Source organism: Cibotium barometz, chromosome 29, assembly GCF_041138505.1.
Source record: "Cibotium barometz isolate CiBa-2024 chromosome 29, ASM4113850v1, whole genome shotgun sequence".
NCBI lineage: Eukaryota > Viridiplantae > Streptophyta > Polypodiopsida > Cyatheales > Cibotiaceae > Cibotium > Cibotium barometz.
The window spans coordinates 19,851,051-19,877,976 of NC_141074.1; the positions used below are offsets into that span (position 1 = coordinate 19,851,051).

General features: G+C 44.8%; 1 protein-coding gene across 1 annotated transcript; it reads left to right on the top strand.

The window, feature by feature from the left end:
• The first annotated feature begins 2,568 nt into the window (after window positions 1-2,568).
• On the top strand, window positions 2,569-26,583 carry LOC147621946 (nuclear transport factor 2-like). Its single transcript, XM_086822961.1, has 10 exons — window positions 2,569-2,725; window positions 2,816-2,854; window positions 3,231-3,374; window positions 3,637-3,943; window positions 4,064-4,317; window positions 4,405-4,579; window positions 4,682-4,803; window positions 4,902-4,964; window positions 25,965-26,031; window positions 26,110-26,583. Exons 2-10 carry the CDS (start codon window positions 2,822-2,824, stop codon window positions 26,313-26,315), a joined length of 1,371 nt encoding a protein of 456 aa, XP_086679087.1. The 5' UTR covers window positions 2,569-2,725; window positions 2,816-2,821; the 3' UTR covers window positions 26,316-26,583.
• The last annotated feature ends 343 nt before the right edge of the window (window positions 26,584-26,926 follow it).

Sequence of the window (26,926 nt, forward strand, 5' to 3'; positions counted from 1 at the left end):
CATGGATCATTAAGATAAGACTCTTGGATGGGGGATTAGAAGAATCACCCTCATGTATGGGATTTTAACACTTGTATCCCAAGCTAATGTGAATGCGGAAGAAGGGGATGGTGATGGATCTTCCTCAAGTCGCTGACATGCCAAAAAGTTGTGAAGCTTACATATGAACAACCATTCCCACATAGGAATCTGATAGTAACCCTAGATTTCCTCTAGAGCTCATACCTTTGTGGAAAAATGCAAACGATAGATTTAGGAGGTTCTTTCTAATTTTGGTCCTTGATAAATGGAAAGTATAAATAATGACTTGTAATGGTCAAAGCATAAACATGCATGAAGGTGAAGAAGCCGATGATAGATTGAGGAGGTGAGTTCACATCGAAGGCATTTGATGCTTTTGCCAAGGAGAATGGAATTCAATGAGAGCTTGCCATAGCTCGTAATCCGCACCATAGTTGTTGAGCATAAAATTCGAATAATTGTGGAGATGTCTCTAAGTATGCTCAAAGTATGTGGAGATGTCTCTAAGTATGCTCAAATTCGAATAATTGTGGAGATGTCTCTAAGTATGCTCAAACGGAAGGATCTTCCGAATTCTTTTTGGGTCGTAGAGTGAACACAACAATTTACGTCCTCAATAGAAGTGTAACAAAAAGTAGTGGATGGCAATACTCCATAACAAAGGTACCAACCATTCTATTGCTCTTTTAAAACTCTTTGGTTGTGATTGCTACTACATGCATGTACATGATGCACACATGTAAAAATTGGATCCAAAGAGCCAAAAATGCATTTATGATATGGAGTCAAAAGCTTGCCAACTCTTTGACCCTAAGGCCAAGAAGATGCAAATGAGCAAAGATGTCTAGTTTTAAGAGAAGTCCTCATCTTCACCTAGTAGTAGGCAAAACAAATCCAAGAAATTACATCACCGCAAGCCATAAGGCCAACTCTCCTTTTGATGTCCCCTTTCGTTGTATCATGGGCAGTAGGAAATCTCACTTGAAGTGGAATCCATGAGGCAGAAGAACCTATAATGCCATTAAAGGGCGAGCCATTCCTTTTAGATGAAGCAACACTACAAGAGGAGACACCAATGTTTGATAGTCCATAAGATTAGAGGAGCATAGAGGGGCTTAAACAAATTTGGTTAGTTTTGCACTTATGGCATAGGTGCTTATAGTGCACGAGTTGACTTCTTTTCATGAGACATAGGAGGATTCTCTAGAGATAGTAACCATGCAGTAAGAAAATGACTCCATTCTTGACAACCACACTTGGAACGAACACAAGGTCATTGGCACCAAGTGTGTCTACAAGACTAAATATAAATATGATGTCACCTTGGAGAAGTACCATGCTATCATTTTTTTTTTGGTTCTTGCAAGCTTTTTTAGCCTTTATTTGGGCCGACATTTAATTCCCAAACATTAAAAGCATGCAAGATATGTTGAATGCTAAAATAAGCCATTTTCTCCTTATTAACTTAAAAATATATGCAAGACATGTTCATTGCAAGGTTAGAGGATTGATGAAGGGACATGATAGGTTCAATTAAACCTAAAAAGCTTATTCTTAATCCTTCTCAAAATGATGGGATCCTTGAAGACTACTGTGATAATTATGTCTCTATGCCAATTGAGTATACTTGTCTCAACTAAAAAGCTTATTCTTAATCCTTCTTGATTAAATCTAAAAAGCTTATTCTTAATCCTTCTCAAAATGATGGGATCCTTGAAGACTTCTATGATAATTATATATCTGTGCGTGTAAATTTAGTTGAGTATACTTGTCTCATTTTCTCGCACTATCAATGGTGTTGCTTAAAAAAAAAATGTTAGATGAGTGAGGTTCGATAAAGATAGATTCCCAAATAGTGTGGAGGAAGAGGGGATTGCTGATAAATAACTTTGTATGCTCTCTAAGGGGGCATATCAAGGCTGCTAGTTAGGGATGGTCATGCAATCGTGCTCATTGAACTCTTCTGTCAGGGCGAAACCACCCTAACACCCAAACCTTATAATGTATCACATACAAGTGTGGTATGTAGGGTGCGTGAGTGGGATGAGTTGGTATAGCCCACTGGGCTCTCAAGTGGAGAGCCAAGGTAAGAACCGTGTCTTGCTGTCAAGTGGAGAGCTAGGGTTAGAGCCAGCAGACCCTAAACTAAAAATCCATGATACCAAAAAAAAGTCTGATATGTCATTCTAATTTTCAATCACATATACTTATGGATATACATATATCTATTACATATATTTTTAAAAGGAAAAATCCCTTCGACGCGATTGACCCTTTGTATTCCGACTTCCATTCCTGATGTCTTTTCAGGGGTTGAGGACTAGTTTTATTTATTTATAAACCTTATCATACCAATTTTCATACACAACATTTCGTATATTCGTAAAGGACGTAATACCAATTTTCAAACACACATATACATGGATATATGCACAATCCTTATATTATTATGTATATATGTACACGTATATTTATTTATAAACATTATCGTACCAATTTTCATACGCATCACATTTCGTATATTTGTAAAGTATATATATGACGTCTTACCCGTCACTCTTTTTCTGTGCAGAGGGTGCTATCTCTGCTCGATTTCTAGGGTTTTCCCACTCTCTGCGTCTAGGGTTTCGTAAATTGCTTTTGCAAGAATCGCCCTAGCCACGCAGCATCAGACATTGATCTCTCTCTCTCTCTCTCTCTCTCGGTATGGTTACCTCTTCTTCTCTTCATTTCTGTTTCACGATCTCTGCCAGCTGTCGGCGACGGAATCTCACCATTGATTTTTTCTTTGCAGGAATCCATGGCGTCGGCAGTCCCGGTGACTGCACAGATGGTGCGTTTTTCACCCCTCTTCCATTCGCCGTCAGTGTTTTCATCCATTTTCTTCTTATTCTTCTACATGGCTGCTTCTTGTTCTGGGAGTTCTTCTTCGTCTTCTTTGTTTGGCTAGCTTCATGTTCTTCTGCTTTTGGCCGTGTCTGCGTTATTCTCTGTGTTTTGCCATGGCTGGATGTTCGTCTACATATCCTGTGATTGACCAAGTTCTTCTTCTTCTCCTGTGTTTTGGCTATTGCCATGGGTATATATTTGGACCTGGATGTGATGTTCTTCTATCTACTGCTGCTTGTTTTTTTTTTTTGGGATTTATTTTTCTCCTCCTCCTGTGTCATGCGGCCATGGCTAATTTTATCAATAATCTCTCTGTACAGGTGGGGAACGCCTTCGTCACTCAGTACTACAACGTCCTCCACCAATTACCGCATGTTGCATACCGGTTTTACACAGATGCTAGTCGGCTAACCCGGGCAGAGGCTGGGCCCACAGGGGAAATTCAGACTGCAAGAAACCAAAATGTGAGCTTTCCCAGTTCATCAGAAATGCAGCACTTTATCGGCTTGATCAGTCCTTTGCTAATTTAGTCGTTAACCTAATCTAGTTGTCAAATCTGTCATTAGTAGCCAGGTAGCTTTTATAAAACCAAAGATAGTTTTTTTTTCTTCTGTAAATTGTTGATATTATTAAATCTGTTGTCACTTAATTAAATTATTAAATTTGTGACCATCAATGCATTAAAACGTTTTTATTGATGCATTGAATGAATGCTTTGCCTATCAGGAAATCCACAAAATGGTCATGTCTATGGGTTATGAGGATTGTAGAGCGGAGATAATGACCGTGGATGCTCTGGACTCTTTCAGTGGGTCTGTTTTTGTTTTGGTCACTGGCGCTATGCACATAAACAATAGCAGACGAAACTTTGTGCAGAGCTTCTTTCTTGCTCCTCAAGATAGAGGCTATTATGTTCTCAATGATATCTTCAGGTACCTGGATGATGACACTCAATCAGTGGCACCTTCAGTACGCAAAGTGAGTAATGGGGTGCTTGACATGTATGAGAGGTTACAGATAGCTGTGGAGGCAGGTAAGATTTCATTACAACACTGTGATGAAGATCTTCATGTATTTAAATTGATGTTTCTGTCCAGATATATACACGTTTGTTTGATAGCTGGTGTATGCAATGTGCTTGTGTTTTGTGCAGTGCCTGAAGTGAGGGATTTCTCCTCTGCTGCTGTTGGTGAGGAAGCATCGGTTGCCAAAGAGCCTGAATTTTTGGACCACAGAGCTGCTGTTGATGTTGAGCAAGCCGGCCTTGAAGGAGGCATTTCTTTTCATACTGCTGAGGCTGTCTCATCTGAGAGGCTTGGGCCAGTCGAGCAGCCCTGTTTAGATGGCGATTTTCGGCCTCCTTCATTGGAAGAAATGCCGTCTGAGAAGAAATCATATGCGTCCATTGTGAGCTGTTCATTGCTGTATTGTTTTTTGTAAATAGGAAGTTGAGTCGTGCTACTTTTCTTGATCCTCAGTGACTATTTTGTCCAGCTGCGGCTGCAAAGGGATAATCATACCTCAAGTCAGGTGGCAGTGACCTTTCAGCAGGCTGTTGCAAACCCAGAGCAACCTTTCCCTTCTTACCAACACAGTGGCTCATCTCAGTTCTCAAGTGCACATGCAGCTGCACAGTCAAAGGAAGAGAGTGTACCTTTGGAGAATGAAGGTCGAAAATATTATTGTATATAGACTTTAGAGATGGCAGCTCTATTGTCTTTGCTGTGGGCTTGGTTTTTAATCAGAAAACAATCTTTTTGTTTGCCTGCAGTGGATGTTAAATCCATTTATGTGAAGAATCTACCTGCAAACATCACTGATTTGCAACTGGAGGATGAGTTAATAAGGTTTGGACCTATTAGGCCCAGTAGCATCAGTGTGAGGAGCAACAAGGTGAGTCAATTTTCTGAAAGACTGATGGGATAATCCGAATTAACGTCTTTTTTTAAAATCACTTTAGATCTGATGATTGCTTTTTTTTTGTTTGATAGGATGGTGGATTGTATGCGTTCGTGGATTTTGAAGACTCAATCTCAGCTCAAGCTGCAATAGAGGTATTATTGAGCAGATCAATACTGTTTTCTGAGATAGGAGGAAGTTTATCCTGCCATCTGGGAGATGTGGAAGTTATCTTCTGGAGATAGTTGCTTGGAGAGTGTGCACATGTACATGTACACGTGGGCACACGCACACATACATCAGGCAGTTGCTGCTGAAGTTGCTACAAATGAATGAATTCTTCATTGAGTTCTTAGTCGTCAGCACCATGCTTGTGTGATCAAATATTCTTCCAAAATGTGTTGGTATTTATCTTTTCCAGAAGCATGGGTCTCCGGGAAGGAGTGTGTCTGCTGTGACGTATAAAGGCATAGTGGCACGATTTGGAAACGGGCCTGAAACCTTTTGCCTGAAGCCTGGTTTCTTAGATCACGGTTGTGATAAACCGTAAAATTTGGCAAAATAGAGGGGAGATTTGAAAAAAACAAACATTTGAGGGTGGATTCTTTTGTAACTCATAAATTTTGGAGCAGATTTGGGGTATATTAAACCATACGCTGTGGGCTAGTTTGGGGGAAGCTAGGAATTTAAGGCAAATTCAAGATGGAATACAAAAATTACAATTTTAGGATAAAATAGAGGAGAGATTTGGAGAAATTGGCATTTTTCAGTTGAAAAGTAGGAGCTCATAAATTTGAAAGAAAAACTAAATTTGGGGCAAGTTTGGGGTAACCATGAATTTGGGGCAAAACTTAAGAAGCAACCATAAGTTTGGGCAAATTTGGAAGAACTAAATTTGGGCCAAAAATAAAAGAAAACTTTGGGAAGTTAACAATTTGGGGTTGTCAATTTTGGGGAAACTATAAATTATGTTTAGGGCACAAATTGGGGAACTTTTAGGAGGAAACCATAAATTTAGGGTAAATTTGAAAAAAGGGTGAAATTGAAGGGAAATTTGGGCAAACCATCAATTGGCTGCGCTCTGATACCACTGGCACAAATAGTGGAGACCTGGAAAAAAAAGAGAGAACTCTTCTAGTATCCAGACAGAGAGCACATAGCAGGAAACCACAAGAAATATGAGTAAACAACACATTGGGCTGGAGCGGCTGCCCCACCTAGGAACTTCTTTATTTAGATAGAAGCATTTTACAAGAGCCCAAGATGCAGGTGTTAGAAGTCATCTCCTGTCTATTTTTATACACCAAGGCCTTTGTTGTGGGTGTGCTTGCCCGTATGAGGTGTTTTCTCATTTTTTTCCACTCCGCATTTTTCCCCTATTTTTTTTATTTTTTTTGTGGCTTGGGAGACAGCCCTGAGGTGGCAGGAGGACCCAGTAGCTGGCCGACTGATGGCACTGGTCCACGACTCCATTTCTGAGATGGCCGATTGCTGACACCTGGCCGACTGGCTGTTTTTTGCTGGTCGTGGAGATTCAGGACCAGTCGGCTGCCTATAGCACAGGCCGACTGGCATATGGGGCCATATAAATAGGCCCCCAGCCCCCCATTCCATTTTGTATCATACTCTGGGATCTTCTTGTGTATATAGAGTAGAGTTACACGCCTATATCTCTCTCTCTCTCTTGTGCTGTATTTCTCTGCATGCGTTTTGCTCTAGTGTTCCTAGATCTGGTCATCATCTCCGCGGCGTATTCTGACATGGTATCAGAGCCTAGGCTCTAGATAGTTCTTGGGATTTGTGTGAGCAAGAGGGGGATTGTTGTGTTGCTGATTGGTGGACCGTACGGGACCGTTCGGGAAGAGGAGAAGCAAGAGGACGGCGGGCTGATTTGCTGGACAGCCACTTGCAGGTGTTAGTTCTTCTTTGTTCCCGCCCACCCACCCTTTTCAGAGTACATCCCCGCAATGGCAGATCTGTTTGAGATGGCTGAGAGGCATGTGAAGATCCCGACACTCCCCACGTTCCCGATGGACCGTCAGTTGGAAGGGAGCAACTACGGCATATGGAAGGTTATGATGGAATCTGTTCTGGAGTCTTACCTCGCTGATTTCGTCGTTGTTGGGGTTCCACGGCCGGAAGTAGAGGAAGGGGAGTTATCGTCGATCCGAAAGGACCGGGAGGCTCAGACACAGATGTGGGATCGTGTCAACGCCAAGGTTCGTTCGTTTATCTTTCTCAACTGCACACCACAGGTAATCAATCATGTAAAGCATATGACGCTGGCCAGAGGTATATGGCAGCATTTGGCCTCTCTTTACAAGAGGGTATCGCCCATGAAGAGGATTTCCTTGGAAGTACAGATGCGGGTTATGAACTCTGCAAAGTCGTCGACGATGCGGGAGCATATTAACAAGCTACAGGCTCTTCAGCAGGAAGTTCTTCAGGCTGGGAAGGAGATATCGTCAGAGGACATGGCCATAACGTTGCTATCGCACTTGTCCCTCAGTACTCAGCATTTTACTCGTCTTTGGTTACCAGTGGTGGCAGGCTCAGCACCATCACATGGGAGGAGCTTGTGCCCATGGTCCTGGACCAGGAGGAACGATTCACGAACCCTCCTCAGGGTGGAGGTTCGGAGGCCTTAACTGGCCAACGGTCGAAAGGCCGTAACATGGGCAAAGGGAAGGCTTCGTCGGAGAAGCCTTCTGAGAAGAAGTCCGTTATTGACCGCGAGAAACTAAAGGCAGAGAGGACCTGTAATGATTGTGGCGAGAAAGGTCACTATTGGAGGCAATGTCCCAATACCGAGAAAGGTGAAGATTCCTCAGCAGCAATCATGAAGACTCCGGCTTTTGTGCACCTGGAGGTGATGGACACCGATGTTTCATCTTCTTCGGGCAGGGAGGAGATTGGAGGACTCTCCGCAATGGATACTCGGGAGTGGGTTCTAGATAGTGGTGCTTCCAGGCACATGACTCCTTCCCGTTCCGGTTTACAGGATCTCTGCAGGCTTTCTGGTCACATACTTACTGGGGATACATCCACTATCCCAGTTCACAGTGAGGGCAGGATGGAGATAGTTCCCGATGGCAGAGGGGGGAAGCATTCCTCCCAGGTGTTGTATGTTCCGTCACTTGGTTTTCATCTGTTGTCAGTGCATCAGGTTTGCAAGACTGGCGTACGGGTGGAGTTTGATGAGCATTTTGTTGCTCTCCGCGACAAAGCAACAGGCCAAGTGGTTTGGGAAGGCGGAGTGGAGAATGGAGTTTACAAGCTTTCAACACTCTCTCTCCCAAGTCCTCAGGTTTGTGATGAGTGGCAGTTTGGTAATGGCCACTTAAGTGTGGATACACTGCAAGTACAGGCTTTCCGGGACCAGATGGTGGATAGCTTGCCAGTAGATGGCAGCAGTTGGCAGGAACTCTCCAGTACTGATGCTGGTAGTTCTTGTGTTCGTCAGTAAGAGGAAACTGAACAGGTAACTTATGCTCTGATGTCTCGTAGTATTCGGGACAAAGAACCTCCTGTAGATGAGGATGTTCTTTCCACGGGGACCTTTCAGAAAGCCAGGCAGGTGGCAGTTGATTACTTGCAGAAGGAGGTGCATACTCCAGGCTTTGTGGTTCCGGATTCAGAGGGGGTGGTTGACAAGTTTCAGAAGGCCTTGCGTGGTCTTCAACAGGTTTCCAGGACTCGTTTTTGCACCGTAATAGGTGTTGATCCTTGTGAGCAGTGTGATGCCTCTTTGACTCAAAAGCAGAATGGTTCATTGATCTGGTTGATGGACACCAGATTGGACGGGAGCTTCCTGATGAGGCAGTTGAGCTCGTGGTTGTGGATGACTCTTTGGGAGGCAGGATTGCGTTTCGTGTGGTTTCTGCGGCATGCGAAGGATCATGGACTCTTGTACACAGGAGGGGGATTGTTGGATGGAGTCCGACTCCATGGTGGGAGTGACTCAGTTTGGGGAGGAGATCCGAACACGAGGAGATCTACTTCAGGCCCAGGAGCAGTTTTATGAAGCGGTTTATCTTTGGATTATGAAGCAAAGACTGGAACAGGTGGGTAAGTGATGCCCAAAATTATCGTTCAGGAGTTTCGGATCGTTTGCTATCCGTAGAAAGATCAATGAGGTGTCAATGAAGTTGAAGCTACCTCCGAGCTCGGTTGTGTTTCATGTTAGTTAGCTAAAACTATATGCAGGCCCAATCCCTTTAGAAGTGAAAGACGATGTGGAACTAGATATAGTGGATGAATATAAAGTGATGATTCTAGAATAGTTCCTTTCGCACAGCTTGAAGCATGGTTCAAGCCGAAGACAAAGACAAAGACAAAGACAGTTAGTTCCTCACGAAGTTTTAAGACCGAGGGACTCACGAAGCCCTATGGCTTGACACAGACTTCTTTGATAACTATCCGGCTTTATTGACGAACTACGTGGAGCCTATGTAGCTTCCGTCAAGTTAAGCAGAAGGGGATGTCACGTGCATCCCGCACTTGGATGCCATGTGGACATATCTGAAGGTGTATGACTTGGAGTGGAAACTGGTCCCATGCGAGTCCTGTCCAGGACGAGTGTCACCATTTGGTCCATCTCCATTTCTGGAGCAACTTCTATGGGACTGTCACTCCATGGAGCGGCCAGATTTGTGTCATGTTCACATAGGGCCAAGCCAATGTCCCACGTGAAAGGGCCAGTCTTTTGGTGTCACATGGATGGGAGCCAGATTAGTGCCACCGTGTGTGACCAGTGCTGCGTCACATGGACGGGAACCAGTTTCATGACAGCAATGTGGGACTTGCTCTGTGCTATATGGACGGGAGCCTGTTGGGGCCACCGCCAGGATAGCGTCTTAACTATGGGACTGTCACTCCATAGGAAGACGAGGACATATCTTTATATTTCTGTCGCGCCAGTTTTGTGCTCGACAGGACCTCTTGTACAAGTTTCATGAAAGGGAGATTTCGTCCATTATATGTGCACATGCGTTTATGCCTGCATGCATAAATTTGTTTTTGCACGACTTGCTTGCGTGTCTGCCTGTTATGCTGTGCCAGTACACTGGACGGGGACGCACGCTGTTTGCTGACTTGGTGGTGTGGCGTGTAAACAGGTGGTAAGTATTTTCATTTTGGTCTTTTTAAAAGGTGAAATCTCTAAACTAGAGTAAACCTTAATATTTATAAGGTAATGTGTTCACACCCATTTTAAATAGGGACTGGACATTTGCTTATGAGGGTGCCCGAAGTATTAAGTTGGTTTAAGGTTTTATAACCTTTAAAAAAAGGCTTTTGCATGGAACCTTTTTGGAAAATACCCACGTGTGAGGTTGGTGGCTTTTCTTGCCTCCTTCACGCGTGTTGTACCCCCCTCCTTATGCCTGCTGCACCCGCCTAAGGAGCTGATGTACCTGGCCCCTTATGTGTCCGTGCTGTACTGGCTTGGCAGCCCGGCTGTACCCGCCTCCCTCAGCTGAGATGTACCTGTCTTCTTGTACCTGAAGTGCTGGCTGCCCACGTGTACTTGCAAACAGTGTTGCTGCCTTCTTGTACCTGATGTGCTGGCTGCCCACGTGTACCTGCAAACTGTGCTGGCTGCCACATTTGTACCGGCTGGTTGCTTTGTTTACAGCAGCTGATTGCACCCATTTGTAGTACAACAAAAAGGAAATGATCTTCTTTGTTGAGATTTGAATTAAAACCTATGCCAAGTATTTGTTTCTATATTTTATTTCAAATTTAGATAACAATTAAAAGTTAAATGTTGTTATTTCAAGCTTTGTGTAGGCAAGTTTCTTCTCCAGTTGCATACACCTTAGAAGGCCATTGGGTAGTGGTTTCTCCCATGATTGCCTTGAACGTGCCCTTACCTATAGAGGAGCCAGTGAAGGTCATGAGGGTATGAGGAAAAACCAGGTACAAAGCTTACATGGGAGAACTAGGATACGTTTCCTCCGCGATGTTATCACTATTGCTTGCGTTAGTACGGGCATGTTCGTTTGTGCACGGTCCGGGAAGACCAGTGAAAGGCAAGTGTGCACCCAGTGAAGGTGATTTGAGGCTACTCTGATCAACACCTCTTCATCGACTTGAACCAGTTTTATTTGGTTGTTTTTACTCCCTTGTGGAGAAATCAGGCCTATCAGGCCTGTGACACTTGTACAAATATAAATACTCCAAGAAATACAAAAAGTATTGAGGGGGGACCGGCCCTTTCCGGCCCCAACGCTGATGTCATTTGTATTTTTCAGTATTTTCAGTATTTGTGTTGCTGATGTTATCTCCATTGATTAATATCAGTTAGATTGAGTGTTCTAAATATGTGTATTGTTTTTTGATCTTTAGGCCTCCTGTAGGGAGCGGTCACATTTGTATTAGATCCCGGTCGTCTCTCTTTCTCAAGAGGAGACAGCGGCGGTGCCCGGGGGACTAGGGCCTTTGACACACTTGTTGTTGATACCATCAATGCATATTAAAACATTTAAACATGGCCACAGCCTTAACACATATTCATCATCACTTTGCATGAAACATAAAAGCTGGACAAAACATCCACAAATGCAAAAAATGGAGCTTGCACGTGTGACACCGCATAGAGGCTGGAATGGGTCCCTTGGAGTATTTTATTATCCAAGGAGAATAATATCATGTACAAGAGTTTTGAGATCGGAAGCAAGTACGAACACTTGATTCAATGGACAGCCAGGGCAACCCATTGAAAGTGCCGAATTCGAGGGGCCAATCAAGTGCTTCACGGGATTCTAATGCATTGCATGGAAGGCATAAGTCTCTTGAGAAAGTCTATGACAGTGCATTCATGGGATGGCCATCACGTGGTAAAGAACCCATGCATGAGGAAGATAGGGTTGAGTTTGAGCACATGAAGAGGCTCTGTAACTTGGTTGAACACAATGCTAATCAATACACTTAAATACACTAAGATTTGATGGACACTTGCTCGAATACAAGAAGTAAATTGCTGGATTGACAAGAGACACACAAAGAGCCGGAACGGCCGACCCCTCCCTCAAATAAAGTATATTTATTGATCTTGGGAGAATTAAGTACATAGTGTCATAGGCATTTCTGACCAGATTTCCATACCAATGCATATGAATACAGTATTGCAAACAAGTGATTGTCGATGTAGACTTGCAACCCACACTACCCTCTCGAGTGCCCATGTTCCCTACCATCTGCTCTCTATTGTTCCACCAACACATGGTAGCAACAATTTGCAAGAGAGCACGTAGGACAAGAGAACACTACACAGGGTATGTGATCTTGTAATCCGGCTTCTCCCTCCTGCTACTTTCTCCCATATTTAAGCATAAAAGCTTACCAATAGCAAGTAGAGTCGATGACAGTAGAAGTCTTCGCGATGGAAGTCCTTGGAGTGTCGAGATCTTTGATTTGTTGCCTTTCTTCGCGACAAAAGTCTTCAAGAAGATGAAGGGAACCTTGGGAAAGCTTCCCCTATAGTTCAACTTGAGAAAGGAAAGCTGAAATTAGGGTTTTCAACAAAAAGACCAGAAATTATAGCGATAAAGAGAGTTGTTTTGCTGAATTTCAGTCATTGGGAGTGTGTAGGAGAGTGATTAGCATCCGGAAACACTCTAGGAAGCTTGAAAATCACCTTAACAAGCTTGGAAATGGAGTTGGGAAGGAGAATGTGCAGAAAATGCAGCCCAACAGCCCTCATGAAGGAGGCGCTAAACTCTAGTGAGAGAAAGAGGAGTGAGATGGTGAGTTGTCCAGTGTAGGTGGAAGGCAGGTGCTTTGTGGAGCAAGCTAGAGTGGACACATGGTTGGTTACTCCCTTTGTACAAAGGGGATAAGGTCTGGGCGGTGGACATTGGGTTATGTCCACCTCGGGACATCAGTGTGTGTGAACACTGGGCTGGTCATAATTTATAAGTGAGTTTTGGTCGCCCAAAACTTAATGAAGTGTGTACACACTCACTTATAAATTAGTGCTAACTCCTAAGGCCAAGTTTATAACCAATATTTACCACCCCTCACATGCCACATAACCATGTCAGCAGACAGTTTCACACGCACGGTTCGCGGGCGGGCGTCGCCTTACCCGGAACTACACATTGGTCAAGCAAGCATGAAAATAGCATGCAATTTCAATTGCAAGCAAGCACATAAAGATGCTATGCAATGCGACATTGGTATGGACAATCCCCGTTCATGAGATTACTAAAATAGACGTGCTCCAGGCAAGTACACAAGGATATTAGACCCAATGGAACACCAATCCACCAAGCATTTCCGGGCATGTACACGGAGGCACAAGTCCCAACGGAAAGCCAAGTCTACAGTATCGAGTGGCATTAATCCTCGGCATAAGCAACTACCATGGACACCAGTCCAATGTACATACATGATAAGATAAGAAAGCACGGGTGGACCAATTGGGTGGCCAAATGGTGACAGGCTCTTGCAGGCAAAAGAGCAAGAGCTGAAATTCTTGCATGAGGACCCCCATGTACAAAGTGTCATAGAAGCCAAGAAAGTTGATGCTATGGTGGACATGACTTTTGAGTCTATGGCTCGAGAAGTGGGCAAGAAGCCAAGGGAGTTTGCACTCTCTTATATCATCCGTAAGGGTGACCTTAAAGAGGGAGAGGATGGACAACTTATGTTCAAGAATCCACCCCGTTTGCAGCATGGAGACCAACCTCTCAAAGGTTGAGATCATATTTGCGTAAAGAAGAAGTATCGGTCACCTCTCGCCATGCATCCACTCCTCATGGCACAGGAGGAAACAGATTCATGCATGCTGAAGGCCATTTGGATTCCAAGTATGTACATCATGGGGACAGTGGTCGGCATGCAAGCCAAAAGATCTTGCCTATTGAGTTGTCTCCTGGTGAGACAAGGCATCTTTCAGCGAGGTCACATGCAATGGGGCCACAAGAACCAAAGACCCCATTTGCACTTGGAAAGAGTTTAAGGACAGATTTTACGCCCAATTCTTGCCACCAAATGCCGAGCATACACTCACATCAAAGTGGGATAGACTTGATCAAAAGGATAATGATAGTGTACAGCAGTATGTGAGCAAATTTTGGAAAGTTTTGCTCGAGATTACTCCTTTCATGCAACTTTTCGAGGATGAAAAGAAAAGAAAGTTTCGTTCCGGGTTGCAACCAGCCTATCGTTCAGGCATTGAATTGCACCCGAAACACACTCTACAGTAGCTTATAGCATCTGCTCTTGCTACGGAGCAATTGGTGCTCAAAATCAAGCAAGATCAAGGTGGTTCCAAGGGCAAAGAGAAGGCTGTCCCAAACTTGCGAAAAGGTGGATAGCCATCTAAAAAGAGCTTTTGGGATGTTCAGAAGGGAGGTAAAGCTGAAAATACCACATCCAAGGATCATGGGCCAAAGAAGAATAAATTTGGCTTGACTCCCGAGCAAAGGGAGCAATATGCAAAGGAGGGGAAATGCTTTTCTTGTGGCAGTAAAGAGCATATGTTTAGACAATGCCCCAACCGCAAACAAAAGCACGAGGACAAGCAACCCAAGGCAAATGTGCATGCAGTTCCCGATGTGCAGGGAAACACGCAGCATGATGGAAAAGAGAGGATGGTATGCAAAGCATGGGGTCAAATCAAGGATCAGCCCGCTCTATTTATGTTTGATGATTGTGCAACAGATAACTTCATCTCTACCCAGATGGCAGCCGCTTTGGGCATTTAGGTTGAGGACATGGTGCCTCAAATTGAAGCAGAAGCTACCTTTGTTGGTAAAGAGGCGTAGGTTATCCCACTTATTGGGAAGTTATGCATACATATTCAGGGTTATCTTGATCATGAGCATTTCTTGGTTGCCCCACTTAATGGATGTGATGTATTGCTTGGCAAGCCATGACATCATAGGCTTGAGCCCCGCAAAAAGTATAAGACAAACAGAATTTCCTTTATGCATAGAGGTCGCATGCATGTTATTGATGCTGGCAAGGAAGGGGATTCTATCCCAGTTGTATCTCACATCCAGATTAATAAAGCAATGAAAAAGAGTCTTTTAGCGTACTTGGTTTTTGTTCGTGATAACATTGAACCAAGTCATGAAATTATGGATGTTTAGACTTAGGATAGGCTGAATTTTCTTCATGCATACAAAGATTGTTTTGCTGATGCATTGCCAGGTGAACTACCTCCTCAAAGGCCCGAGCATCATCGCATAGATCTTGTGCTAGGTTGTTCTCCACCTAACAAACCCGCATATCGTGTGAGTGTCGCACAACAAGAAGAGATTATGAAGCAGATTAATGAGCTTTTGGAGAAACGTTTGGTTCAGCCAAGTTCCTTACCTTTTTGCTCTCCCGTGCTTCTTGTTCAAAAGAAAGATGGGTCATTCCGTATGTGTGTGAATTATAGAGCTCTAAATAAGCTCACCATCAAGAATAGATTTCCAATCCTGCGCATTGATGACATTTTGGATAAGCTTGATGGCTCGGCTTGTTTCAGCCGTATTGATTTGAAGAGTGGTTATCACCAGATACGAGTGGTGCCAGAGGATGTCCACAAAACTGCATTCAGGATAGCTTTTGGATTGTATGAGTTTTTGGTGATGCCTTTTGGTCTCACCAATGCCCGAGCCACATTCAATCGTACGATGAATAGGATATTTCGATCCCATCGAAATTTCACAGGTGTATTCTTTGATGACATCTTGGTTTTCTCCAAGAATGAGCAAGAGTATAGAACTCATTTGGCCACAGTGTTTGAAGAGTTGCGGAAACATAAACTCTTCATTAATGCCAAGAAAAGTGAGTTTCTTCTTTCAGAGATACACTATTTGGGCCACATTGTATCCAAGGATGGTGTAAGAATGGATCTTGCCAAGATTGAAACCATGCGAAATTGGCAAGAGTTGCAAAATATACATCAAGTACGTAGCTTTCTGGGGTTATGTTCATATTACAGGTGCTTCATAAGGCATTTTGCTATGATTACCACGCCTCTACATGATCTCACGAATAAGAAAACCACTTTTAAACGGACTCCTAACAAGGAGCAGGATGCCTTCTTGCAACTCAAGAATGTTATCATATGTGGACCCGTATTGATTTTTCCCGACTTGCAAAAGCCATTCATGGTGGAATGTGATGCATGTGGGAATTGTATAGGGGCTGTCCTAAATCAAGAAGGTCATGCAGTTGCATATGAGAGCCGTCGATTGCATGATGCCGAGCTTCATATGGATATCTATGAGAAAGAGCTCTTGGTTGTAATTCATGCCTTAAAGATATGGAAACATTATCTTCTTGGGGTTGAATTTGTAGTCAAGACAGATCATCAAAGCTTGAGATATTTTCTATCTCAAACAAAGCTTTCGAAGAAGCAGTTGAGAATGTCAAACTTTCTTTCCATGTTTCATTTTCAGATTGTACATACTCCGGGAAAGAAAAATATAGTAGCAGATGCATTATCCAGGAGGCCTTATGTAGTTGGAGTTTCAGTGGCCTCTCATGGGGACTTATCTACCATGCGAGATTTGTATCATTTGGATGCCGATTTTTGCAATATATGGACTGATTTGATGGCTGGTCACTCACATGCCTCTTATGTGATCAAAGAGGGTTATCTTATGAAGGATAACTGCTTATGTGTGGTGAAAGATATGTATCCAAAGGTTATGGAGGAATGTCACGCTCCACCCTATGCTGGTCATAGAGGTATTTGTTAGAAGTCTCTCCTGTCTTTATCAGACACCAGGGCCTTTGTTGTGGGTGTGCCCGCCCTGTATAGGTGTTTTCTCATTTTTCCTCACTCCCCGTATTTTTTTTCCATTTTTTCCTATTTTTCCATGGTGTGGGTGGCTGCCCTATGCTGGCAGGATCACACAGAAGCTGGCCGACTACACTCGTGTGCGTATGGAGCTGGCCGACTTTTTTTGTTGAGGTCGTGGAGTTTTTTTGCTGGCCGATTGGAGGAGACCCAGTCGTGAGGCTGGCGGACTATTTCTCCACTGGCCGAGTGCATGTATAGGTCCATATAAAATGGCCCCATGGCCCCCACATCATTGTATCTTGTTTTCATTGCGGGATCTTGTGTATAGAGAAGAGTTACACGCCTATCTCTCTCCTTCTCTTGTGCTGTCTATTTTCTGCACTCTACTTGCTCTTGTGGTCTCAGATTTGGTTATCATCTCCGCTGCGTATTTTGACATGGTATTAGAGCCCTAGGCTCTTGAAAGATCTTGGGAGTTTTCTGAGCAAGAGGGGGATTGTTGCGTTGCTGATTGGTGGGCTGTCAGGGACTGTTCGGGAAGAGAAGTAGCAAGAGGAAGGTGGGCTAAGTTGCTGGACAGCCACTTGCAGGTTTAAAGTTTTTTTTTCCCACCCACCCACCCTTTCAGTTACATCTCCGCGATGGTAGATTTGTTAGAGATGGCTGAGAAGCATGTGAAGATCCCAACTCTCCCCACGTTCCCAGTGGACCATCTGTTGGACGGGAACAATTACAGCATCTGGAAGGTTATGATGGAGTCTGTGCTGGAGTCATATGACCTTGCTGATTTCATCGTTATTGGGGTTCCACGGCCGGAAGCAGAGGAAGGGGAGTTACTGTCAACGAGGAAGGACCACGAGGCACAGGCACAGATGTGGGATCGTGTCAACGCCAGGGTCCAGTCATTTATCTTCCTCAACTGCACACCACAAGTAATCAATCACGTAAAGCATATGATGCTGGCTAGAGGCATATGGCAGCAGTTGGCTTCTCTTTATAACAGGGTATCGCCCATGAAGAGGATTTCCTTGGAAGTGCAGATGCGGGTTATGAACACTGCAAAGTCGTCGACGATGAGGGAGCACATTAACAAGCTGCAGGCCCTTCTGAGGAAGTCCTCCAGGATGGGAAGGAGATATCATCAGAAGATATGGCCATTACTTTGCTGTCACACATGGTCTTGGACCAGGAGGAACGATTCACGAACCCTCCTCACTGCAGAGGTTCGGAGGCCTTAACTGGCCAACGGCCGAAAGGCCGGAATAACAACAAGGGCAAAGGGAAGGCTTCTCCGGAGAAGTCTTCTGAGAAGAAGCTTGACACAGAACGAGAGAAATTGAAGGCCGAACGGTCCTGCAATGATTGTGGCGAGAAAGGCCACTATTGGAGGAAGTGTCCTAAGCGGACCGGAAAGAGTGCTGATTCTTCAGCCTCAGCTGCAAAGACTCCTGCATTTGTGCACTTAGAGATGATGGACTCCGATGCTTCATCGTCTTCGAGCGAGGAGGGAGTTGGCTTCACCGCAAAGGATACCCGGGAATGGATTCTTGACAGTGGTGCTTCCAGGCACATGACTCCGTCCTGTGACTTCTTTCTGGATCTAAAACGGCAGTCAGGTCGCATTTTCATTGGCGACAACTCCACCATTCCAATACACAGTGAGGGCCGGATGGAGATTATTCCCGACGGCAAGGGGGGCAAGCATGCCTCCCGTGTTCTTTACGTCCCTGCTCTTGGTTTTCATCTTCTGTCAGTGCATAAAGTATGCAAGACTGGCTTTCCTGTGGAATTTGAGGAGCATTTAGTTGCTCTACGAGATCGTGAGACTGGCCAGGTTGTTTGGGAAGGCGGTGTGGAGAATGATATCTACAAGCTCTCTGCACTCTCCTCATTGACAGGTTCTCAGGTCGGAGATCTGTGGCACTTTTGTTTTGGCCACTTAAATGTGGATGCACTGCGCCGAGCTTTCCGGGACCAGATGGTGGTTGGCTTGCCAGATGTTGGTAGTAGGCAAGGACGTTGCAGTTCTTGCATACGTGGTAAGCAGCATAGGGAATCCTTTCCGAAGCAGGCTTCCAAGCGGGATTCAAAACCATTGGAGTTGATTCACACTGACTTGTGTGGACCTCAGCAGACACCATCATTGGGAGGATCTCTCTATTTTATGCTGCTTGTTGATGACTGTACCAGATTCACGTGGGTCTACTTTCTTTCACAGAAGGACCAAGCTTTTGCACGGTTCAAGGATTGGCACGTGATGGTGGAAAAAGAGTCTGGATTGCAGGTAAAGACTCTCAGGGCTGACAAAGGGGGTGAATTCTCCTCGAATGTATTTCTCAGATTTTGTGCAGATCATGGCATCAAGAGGGAACTGGCAAATAAAGGATAGGCAAAAGCCTCCAGGTTTGCTTTAGCCATTGCCTATTCCCTCGCAGCCATGGGAAAGCATTACTATGGACTTCATTATGGATTTGCCTAGATCCTAGCATGGGAATGATGCTATTTGGACCATTGTGGACATGTTTAGCAAGCAAGCTCACTTCTTGCCCGTCAAGAAAACCATTAAAGTTGATTATATGGTGAAGCTTTTTCTTGCTCACATCTTCAAGCATCATGGTATGCCTAAGTCCATTGTTGGAGATAGAGATCCCAAGACTACGAGCCTCTTTTGGAGGGCTTTATTTGATAACATGGACACTAAACTTGAGTTTTCATCAGCTTATCACCCCCAAACGGATGGCCAAAGTGAAGTTGCAAATTCAGCCGTGTTGGATTTGTTGAAGTGTTATGTGGCAGATCAAAAGACTGCGTGGGAGAAGTATCTTCCACTTGTAGAGTTTGCCTATAACAACACAGTTCATGCCTCCACGGGGAAGGCCCCGTTTGAGATTATTTATGGCAAAGTAGTCTTGCCACCCATCCTTCGTACAAAGGATGAGATTTTTGCAACTGATGAGTATGTACGTGACTTGGATGTAGCCTTTGCTCAAGTGCGGACAGCCATTGCAAGGTCACAAGACAAGCATAAAAGGACTGCTGGCACGCATAGAAGGGACATGCAAGTCAAGAAAGGTGATTGGGTATTGCTGAAATTTGAGAAAGCTAGGCTTCGAAAGAGGCCAGGACGAGAGGGATCATATCCAAAGCTTTCTACTCGATATTATGGACTCTTCAAAGTGATTGACAAGATCAATGAAGTGTCCTTCAGGCTTGCTTTATGTCATGTGCATGAGAGATGCCATGGACATTCTCAGATGCTGGTCCAGAAGAGGCAGCTAGATAAAGAGAATGAGAACCAGATAGAACCAAGATTATGGAGCACAGAGTGCAGATTAGCTAGTGTGTACTTGGAGAAGGACTAGGATGCACTATCGGCTGAGCCAGATAAGGATCCAGGAGCTGTCGGCTGAGGCGGTTGCAGGCGCATCTATATTTATGGAATTTATGATTATTTTGTCCAGTGGGCTGGTCGACTGCTGGTCGGCCAACAGTCCAAGAAGTCCAATGAGACTATAAAAGGCCAAGGTGCTCATTGTGTTAGGGCATTCAACTCTTTAGAAGTTGGGTCCTTAGGGTCCCAGTTTAGGGACAGGTTTTGGTGATGTTCACCTTTTGTATGAAGGCAGCTTAGAGCTGCAGATTTAGGTACCTTTTTGTACCATCAGAATATACTGAATTTTCCAGCATCTCTCTCTCTCTCTTTCTCTACTCTCTCTTCATGTCTGTGTTTTGCATCAGATTGTTTCCAGTGGTGTTTAGGACTGAAAGAAGACCCCAGAGCTTCCGCGTGTTACATTGGTATCAGAGCATCAGGCTCAGCAAAGCTAAACACTGAATCAGTCCCATATGATGGTGTACAGGTCCAAGGTACAGGAAAGTACACGGATACGAAGCCCAAGGCAAGGAACACAGAATCGGGAAGAGCTCCGAGGAGGTTTGTTGGTGGTGTTCCACAAAGCTAGAGGGGATGGCAGTCCTGTGAGCCAGATAGGTTCTTGGGCAACGGTCCCAAGGGAGGATTATCCTCCAAGGGGCGATGTGAGAGTGCCAGACTCATTTCTCAGGAATGAAGACCAAGACAGTGTTCAGAGCCAGGGCAGGTTCGGATTGGGGACTGGATGGAACAGATCCATAGATCTTATTCGGAGTCAGAGTGGTTTTGGATACCGGGCCGGGCTTTCAGAGAAAACGGTTTGCCAGGGATGACAGAGGGACTTCGAGAAAAGATTGGGATGATGACAGTCATCCAAGAATAGGTTGGAATCCTGTCATCAAATTTAGCAGAGGGGGATGTCATGTGCATGAGAGATGCCATGGACATTCTCAGATGCTGGTCTAGAAGAGGGAGCCAGATAAAGAGAATGAGAACCAGATAGAACCAAGATTATGGAGCACAAAGTGCAGATCAGCTAGTGTGGACTTGGAGAAGGACTAGGATGCACTTTCGGCTGCATGATAGAGTTGTCGGCTGAGCCAAATAAGGATCCAGGAGCTGTCGACTGAGGCGGTTGCAGGCGCATCTATATTTATGGAATTTATGATTATTTTGTCCAGTGGGTCGGCCAGCACTCCAAGAAGTCCAATGAGACTATAAAAGGCCAAGGTGCTCATTGTGTTAGGGCATTCAACTCTTTAGGAGTTGGGTCCTTAGGGTCCCAGTTTAGGGACAAATTTTGGTGATGTTCACCTTTCGTATGAAGGCAGCTAAGGGCTGCAGATTTAGGTACCTTTTTGTACCATCAGATATATTGAATTTTCCAACATCTCTCTCTCTCTCTCTCTCTCTACTCTCTCTTCATGTCTGTGTTTTGCATCAGATTGTTTGCAGTGGTGTTTAGGGCTGAAAGAAGACCCCCAGAGCTTCCGCGTGTTACACTTTACCCAGCCATTGAAAGATTCACAATGCTTTTCATGTGAGTCTTTTGTGGAAGTATGTGGGGCCAGATCAAGAGGAGCTTGTCATAGAAGATCCGCTAGAAGTTGATGAGCTTGAGGAGATCCTTCAGCCAGAACAGATTGTATTTCACAAGGAGAGAAAGTTACCACATGGGAAGCTTTCCAGGAGATACCTTGTGAAATTTAAAAATTATTTGCCAATTGATGGAAAGTGGGTAGATGAGGACTATTTTGTTGACTACCCTTAGCTTCTGCAGGCATATCTTGAGGCTTTTCAATTGAGGTCAACTGTTTAGAAGCCGGGGGGGATGTCACCATGTGGTCCATCTCCATTTCTGGAGCCACTTCTATGGGACTGTCGCTCCATAGAGCGGCTAGATTTGTGCCATGTTCACATGGGGCCAAGCCAATGTCCCATATGAAAGGGCCAGTCTTTTGGTGTCACATGGACGGGAGCCAGATAAGTGCCACCTGTGTGTGACCAGTGCTGCGTTACATGGACGGGAACCAGTTTCGTGCCACCCGTAGTGCTGTATGGACGGGAGCATGTTGGTGCCACCCGTGTACGGCCAGAATGGTGTCTTACCTATGGAACTGTCACTCCATAGGAAGACGGGGACATATTATATTTCTGTCGCGCCAGTTTTGTGCCCGACAGGAACCTCATGTACAAGTTTCATGAAAGGGAGATTTCGTTCATTATATGTGCACATGCATTTATGCTTGCATGCATAAATTTGTTTTTGCATGACTTGTTTGCGTGTGTCTGCATGTTATGCCGTGCCAGTACACTGGACGGGGACGCCCCCAGTGTACTATGGAGTGCTGTTTGCTGACTTGGTGGTGTGGCGTGTGAACAGGTGGTAAGTATTTTCATTTTGGCCTTTTTAAAAGGTGAAACTCATAAACTAGAGTAAACCTTAATATTTATAAGGTAATGTGTTCACACTCATTTTAATTAGGGGCTGGACATTTGCTTATGAGGGTGCCCAAAGTATTAAGTTGGTTTAAGGTTTTATAACCTTAAAAAAAAGGCTTTTGCATGGAACCTTTTTGGAAAATACCCACGTGTGAGGTTGGTGGCTTTTCTTGCCTCCTTCATGCCTAATGTACCCGCCTCCTTACGCCTACTGTACCCGCCTAAGGAGGTGTTGTTCCTGGCCCCTTATCTGTCCGTACTGAATTGGCTTGGCAGCCCTGCTGTACCTGCCTCCCTCCGTTCAGATGTACCTGCCATCTTGTACCCGAAGTGCTGGCTGCCCATGAAGTAGTGCCTGTCCATACTGTGAGTGTTTGGTTTGCAATCAGATGCTGGGCATCTGTAGGAGCATGTAGAAAGGGGTCCAGCCCTTAGGGCTAACCCAAGAAGGAGATGACATCTCTAGACATGGGATTTGGGTAGGCTTAGGCCACCCAAGAGGGGCCAGGAAGGCCCCACCTGTCATGTGCACAATGTGTATGTACCGTGTGCTACACGCACGCAAGACTAGTTTCGAGGCTTGGGGAAGCTTGGAGCTAGGCAGGCTGATTGACGAGCTGAGTTAGGGATATACTAACGGGCGGGCACCCAAGTATGGACGGACGGGCATCCAAGTGTGGACGCCTGATGACCGGCCAAGAGCCTATAAAAGGGTGGCCAAGGTTAGTTATTGGGATATAGAGAGTCTCGCGAGTTTGTGAGAGCTCTATGGTCTTGGAGCCTGGATCTAGTGCAGACGTGCACCTGCTTTACGCAGCCGAGGCTGGCAGCGATCTCGAGGCCCGCGAGGGCAGCTTCGTGGCGGTATGGGACGTCGCGAGGAGGAGATTGGTCGGTATGTCAACCTAGTTAGCTCAGCTCGTGGCTCGGTGGGGACAGCCAAGACTGTGGGCTTGCCCACGGCTGTCATGGTTGGGAGGTGAGTCAGGCCTGCACCCCCTTGTTGTTTGTTTGTTTGTTTGCAGGTTTCGAGTCTCGTACCAGGAACAATCACGAGGAGATCCGTGGGGATTTTACACCACCACCCATTAGAGGGGCTGGATAGGGTGTCGGCCAGTCCAAGGGGCCTGGCCAAGCAGCCGACAGGCTCTAGGGGCCTTGCCCAACCAGGCGGTCATGTATGGGGGCTGCCCAGTGCCCATACAGTCTACGTAGGGCTGCCCAGCAGCCAGGACATAGTGCATGGTGGCCAGCCTTTAGCCAACGTGAAAACGTTGCATAAAAAGCAATTTATTGCCTTTTGACCAAGTTGTGAGGTTGTCAGCAACGGGCCGAGCCTTGTAGAGGCAGCCAACCAGCATAATTCAGGGGTATAAATACCCAAGATCAGATCTCATTATTCACAAAGGGTTTTTGCGTTGCAAGGGCCTGGACAGCCAAGGGGAAGTGCTTAGCCAAGGTGAAGAAGTGTGCAGGTCAAGAACCCATAGTTGTCATGGTACCGTACAGTCTGATACCATACGGGAATTTTTGGTACGATATGAAATTTTGGGATACCGTATGATAAAATACGGTTTTTTTAAACACTTACAAACTATGGAGCTTCAAGCTTGAATGTAAGGGAAGGTTTGGGGGGGAGGGCACTTTAAAGGTGTTGCTCAAGAGCTCAAGCCTATAGGGAAGGCAAGTCAAAAAAACAATCGAAAAACAGTAGGAAAAACGGTCGAAAAACAGTAAGAAAACGGTCATATCAGCCGGAGGGGAAGTGCATCTTTCTCCACCCCTTTTGATTTTTTTGATCCCCGCCCTGTACATGAGGCGAGGATGTATCTAGCCCTTCATGGTTGTATTTAGCCTATCGTGGCTGTTTTTTCATTAACTAATAGAAGGATCTATTTCTCGTGCTTTGGGGGGGGGACGATTATATCGTACCGCAAACAAGGGGATGATTTCATAATCGTAAACCTTTATGTTGATGATTTGCCTTGATGAGGGAAAAATTTCAGCTTTCAACGTTGAATTATAGCATTCATTTGATGTTACAGACATGGGGCTTTTACATTATTATTTGGGCATCCAGTTTATACCAGTTGAGAACGGCATCATGCTATCTCATAGAAGATACATTGAGCAGCTCTTAGAAATGTTTCAAATGATAGATTTCAAACCGGTGGAACTAGGCTTATGACTCACACTTAAGGACTCTTCTGAGCCTTTTGACGTTGCCACTTATCAGCAAGCTGTCGGATGCCTTATATATATCTATGAACTACTTGTCTTGATATTCAATATGCAATCTCACAGTTGAGTAGATTTATGCATTGCCCTGGCACTTGGCAATGGTAAGTAGTGAAGCTTGTCTTTCGTTACTCAAGGACTTTGCATTGCTTTGTACAATGGGTCTTCTTTATGCTTGACTGCCTACATTGATAGTGATTGGGCAGGATGTTATGACACTAGGGTGTCAACCAGTGGTAACTGTTTCCTTCTTGGAAGTTCATGCATTTCATGGCTTAGCAAGCAGCAGACGACAACGGCCACTTCTAGTTGTGAGGCTGAGTACAGGGCAACATTCACAGCTACTGTGGAGTGTGTATGGCTTTGCTGTCTATTGGTAGATCTTGGTATTAGACAACCATCTTCTACCACCATTTTCATTGATAGTCAGAGTGCATTAGTAGTCGCGTGGAATTCTGTTTTTCATTGCACAAACAAAGCACATTGAGGTGCATTATCATTGTGCCAAGGAGAGGTTCCATGTCGGAGAGATAGCTTGGACTTAATGTTCCTACATAGGCCAATGAGGTAGATGGGTTTACCAAGTCTCTTTCGAGAGAGAAGTTTGAAGCGTTCTACAAAGCTTTAAACTTATTGCCTCTACCAGGGTAGTCTGCTACACCATGTACACGTTCACACCATTCACTACAGGGGGGTTTGTTAGCCTTTGGCCTCTGGGAAGTCTTGGTGTGAACAGTCTTACACACGGGCACTTTTTACCTGTGCTGGCAAGGGTTTTTTCCCCGTGTGAACACACTCTAGTGTGTTGGGCACGTAAGCCCTAGGACTACAAGTACCTTGTAATCCACGCAGTTCTTATCATTCTATGGAGTACTTTCAGCTATCACATGATCTCTCTCTCTCTCTCTCTCTCTCTCTCTCACCCTGAGCTCGATACGACTGTGTGTGTGTGTGTGTGCAGAGCATCTACTCCCCCATCCAACACGGAGGCAGGATCAAAACTGTGCTGCCAATCTGTGAAGAATGCCTGGGCTGTGCATAATGCAACGGGGCTCAGCTGAAGCATGTGGTCTGAAGGAGTTGGGGTGTCGAATTCCACCTGGTAGTAGCTGCACCCGAGGGTATAGATATCTATGATCAGTGTGTGGAGGGGATAGCTTTAGTCTTTGTTAGTATCTTTTTTGGGTTCTTTTCTTTGTGGGAAAGCTTGCAGTTTCCCCTGTATGAGAAATGAATTTTTTGATTTTTGGGCAGCTATGGATTGAAGGAGAGGGAAGTGCATGTGGATGAGAGAGAAAGGCTGTCACCTTTGCATTGATTTTTTTCTCACCGTTCTTTGGCTTCGCTTGACAGGCATCACCTGTCCTTATTGGAGGTCGCAAGGCCCATATCGAGGAGAGGAAGTCTACTTACACTGGAGGTTTGTATGTCTTGCTGGGTTTCTCTTGTAAATAATAAAGCTAGGAAAAGCACCATTTATCTAGACTTTGTTGTACAGGTCGTGGTCGTGGCCGTGGTCAAGGTAGGGGTACTCTCCAGAACAATGGGTCAAGACTGCGGAGCACCTATAGTAACGGTGTTTCTGGGAGAGGCTCTGGATTATATGGGGATGGAGATACTCTAAATCGAGGTCATGTGGCCCGGGCTGTGCGTAGTGGATATGGAGGCTTGAGCATGAAGGTCTCGTCTTCTAATAATTTTTGATCATTGTGGCTAGAAAGGGCTTCACAAGCTTGTGTCAGTTTGTATCATATTTTGCATGTCAGGGTGTTATTGCTATAACCAGCTGTTGGCTGAGCAAGTTACACTGGTGTGGGTGTAGCTTGAAGAAATTACATTTAATTTCTCTATGGGCATAAAAGGAATCTGTTGGTTGCTTGTTTCAATTTTGACAATGTTTCTCATATGTGGGGTAAATGTTAAGTTTGTATTTGTATTATCCATGTCATGAAGAAAGTGGGATTGTGCACTACTGAGTATTTGGTGGAGCTTCATATTATCATTAGTCAAAATGGCTAACCGTTATTTTTTAAGGTTATGTTTTGACATCGAGAACAAAGATTCTTCAGCCATAAACTTTGCAGCAACTTATGTGTACCTAACTGCTCGTGTATTTATGCTACTCTCAACGTTGCTCTGTACAGTGACATCATTGGGGTTACCAAGATTGCCGGCAAAGGCTTGTGCGAGTCTTGCCCCAAAAGCAGTGGGGATGTTAGAATGAGGCTATGGAGTTTGTTATCAGTAGTGATTGAAATTGTTTCTGGTATGCATCACTAGTAGAGAGAGTGGGCTTGATTTCATGTGGTGGGACT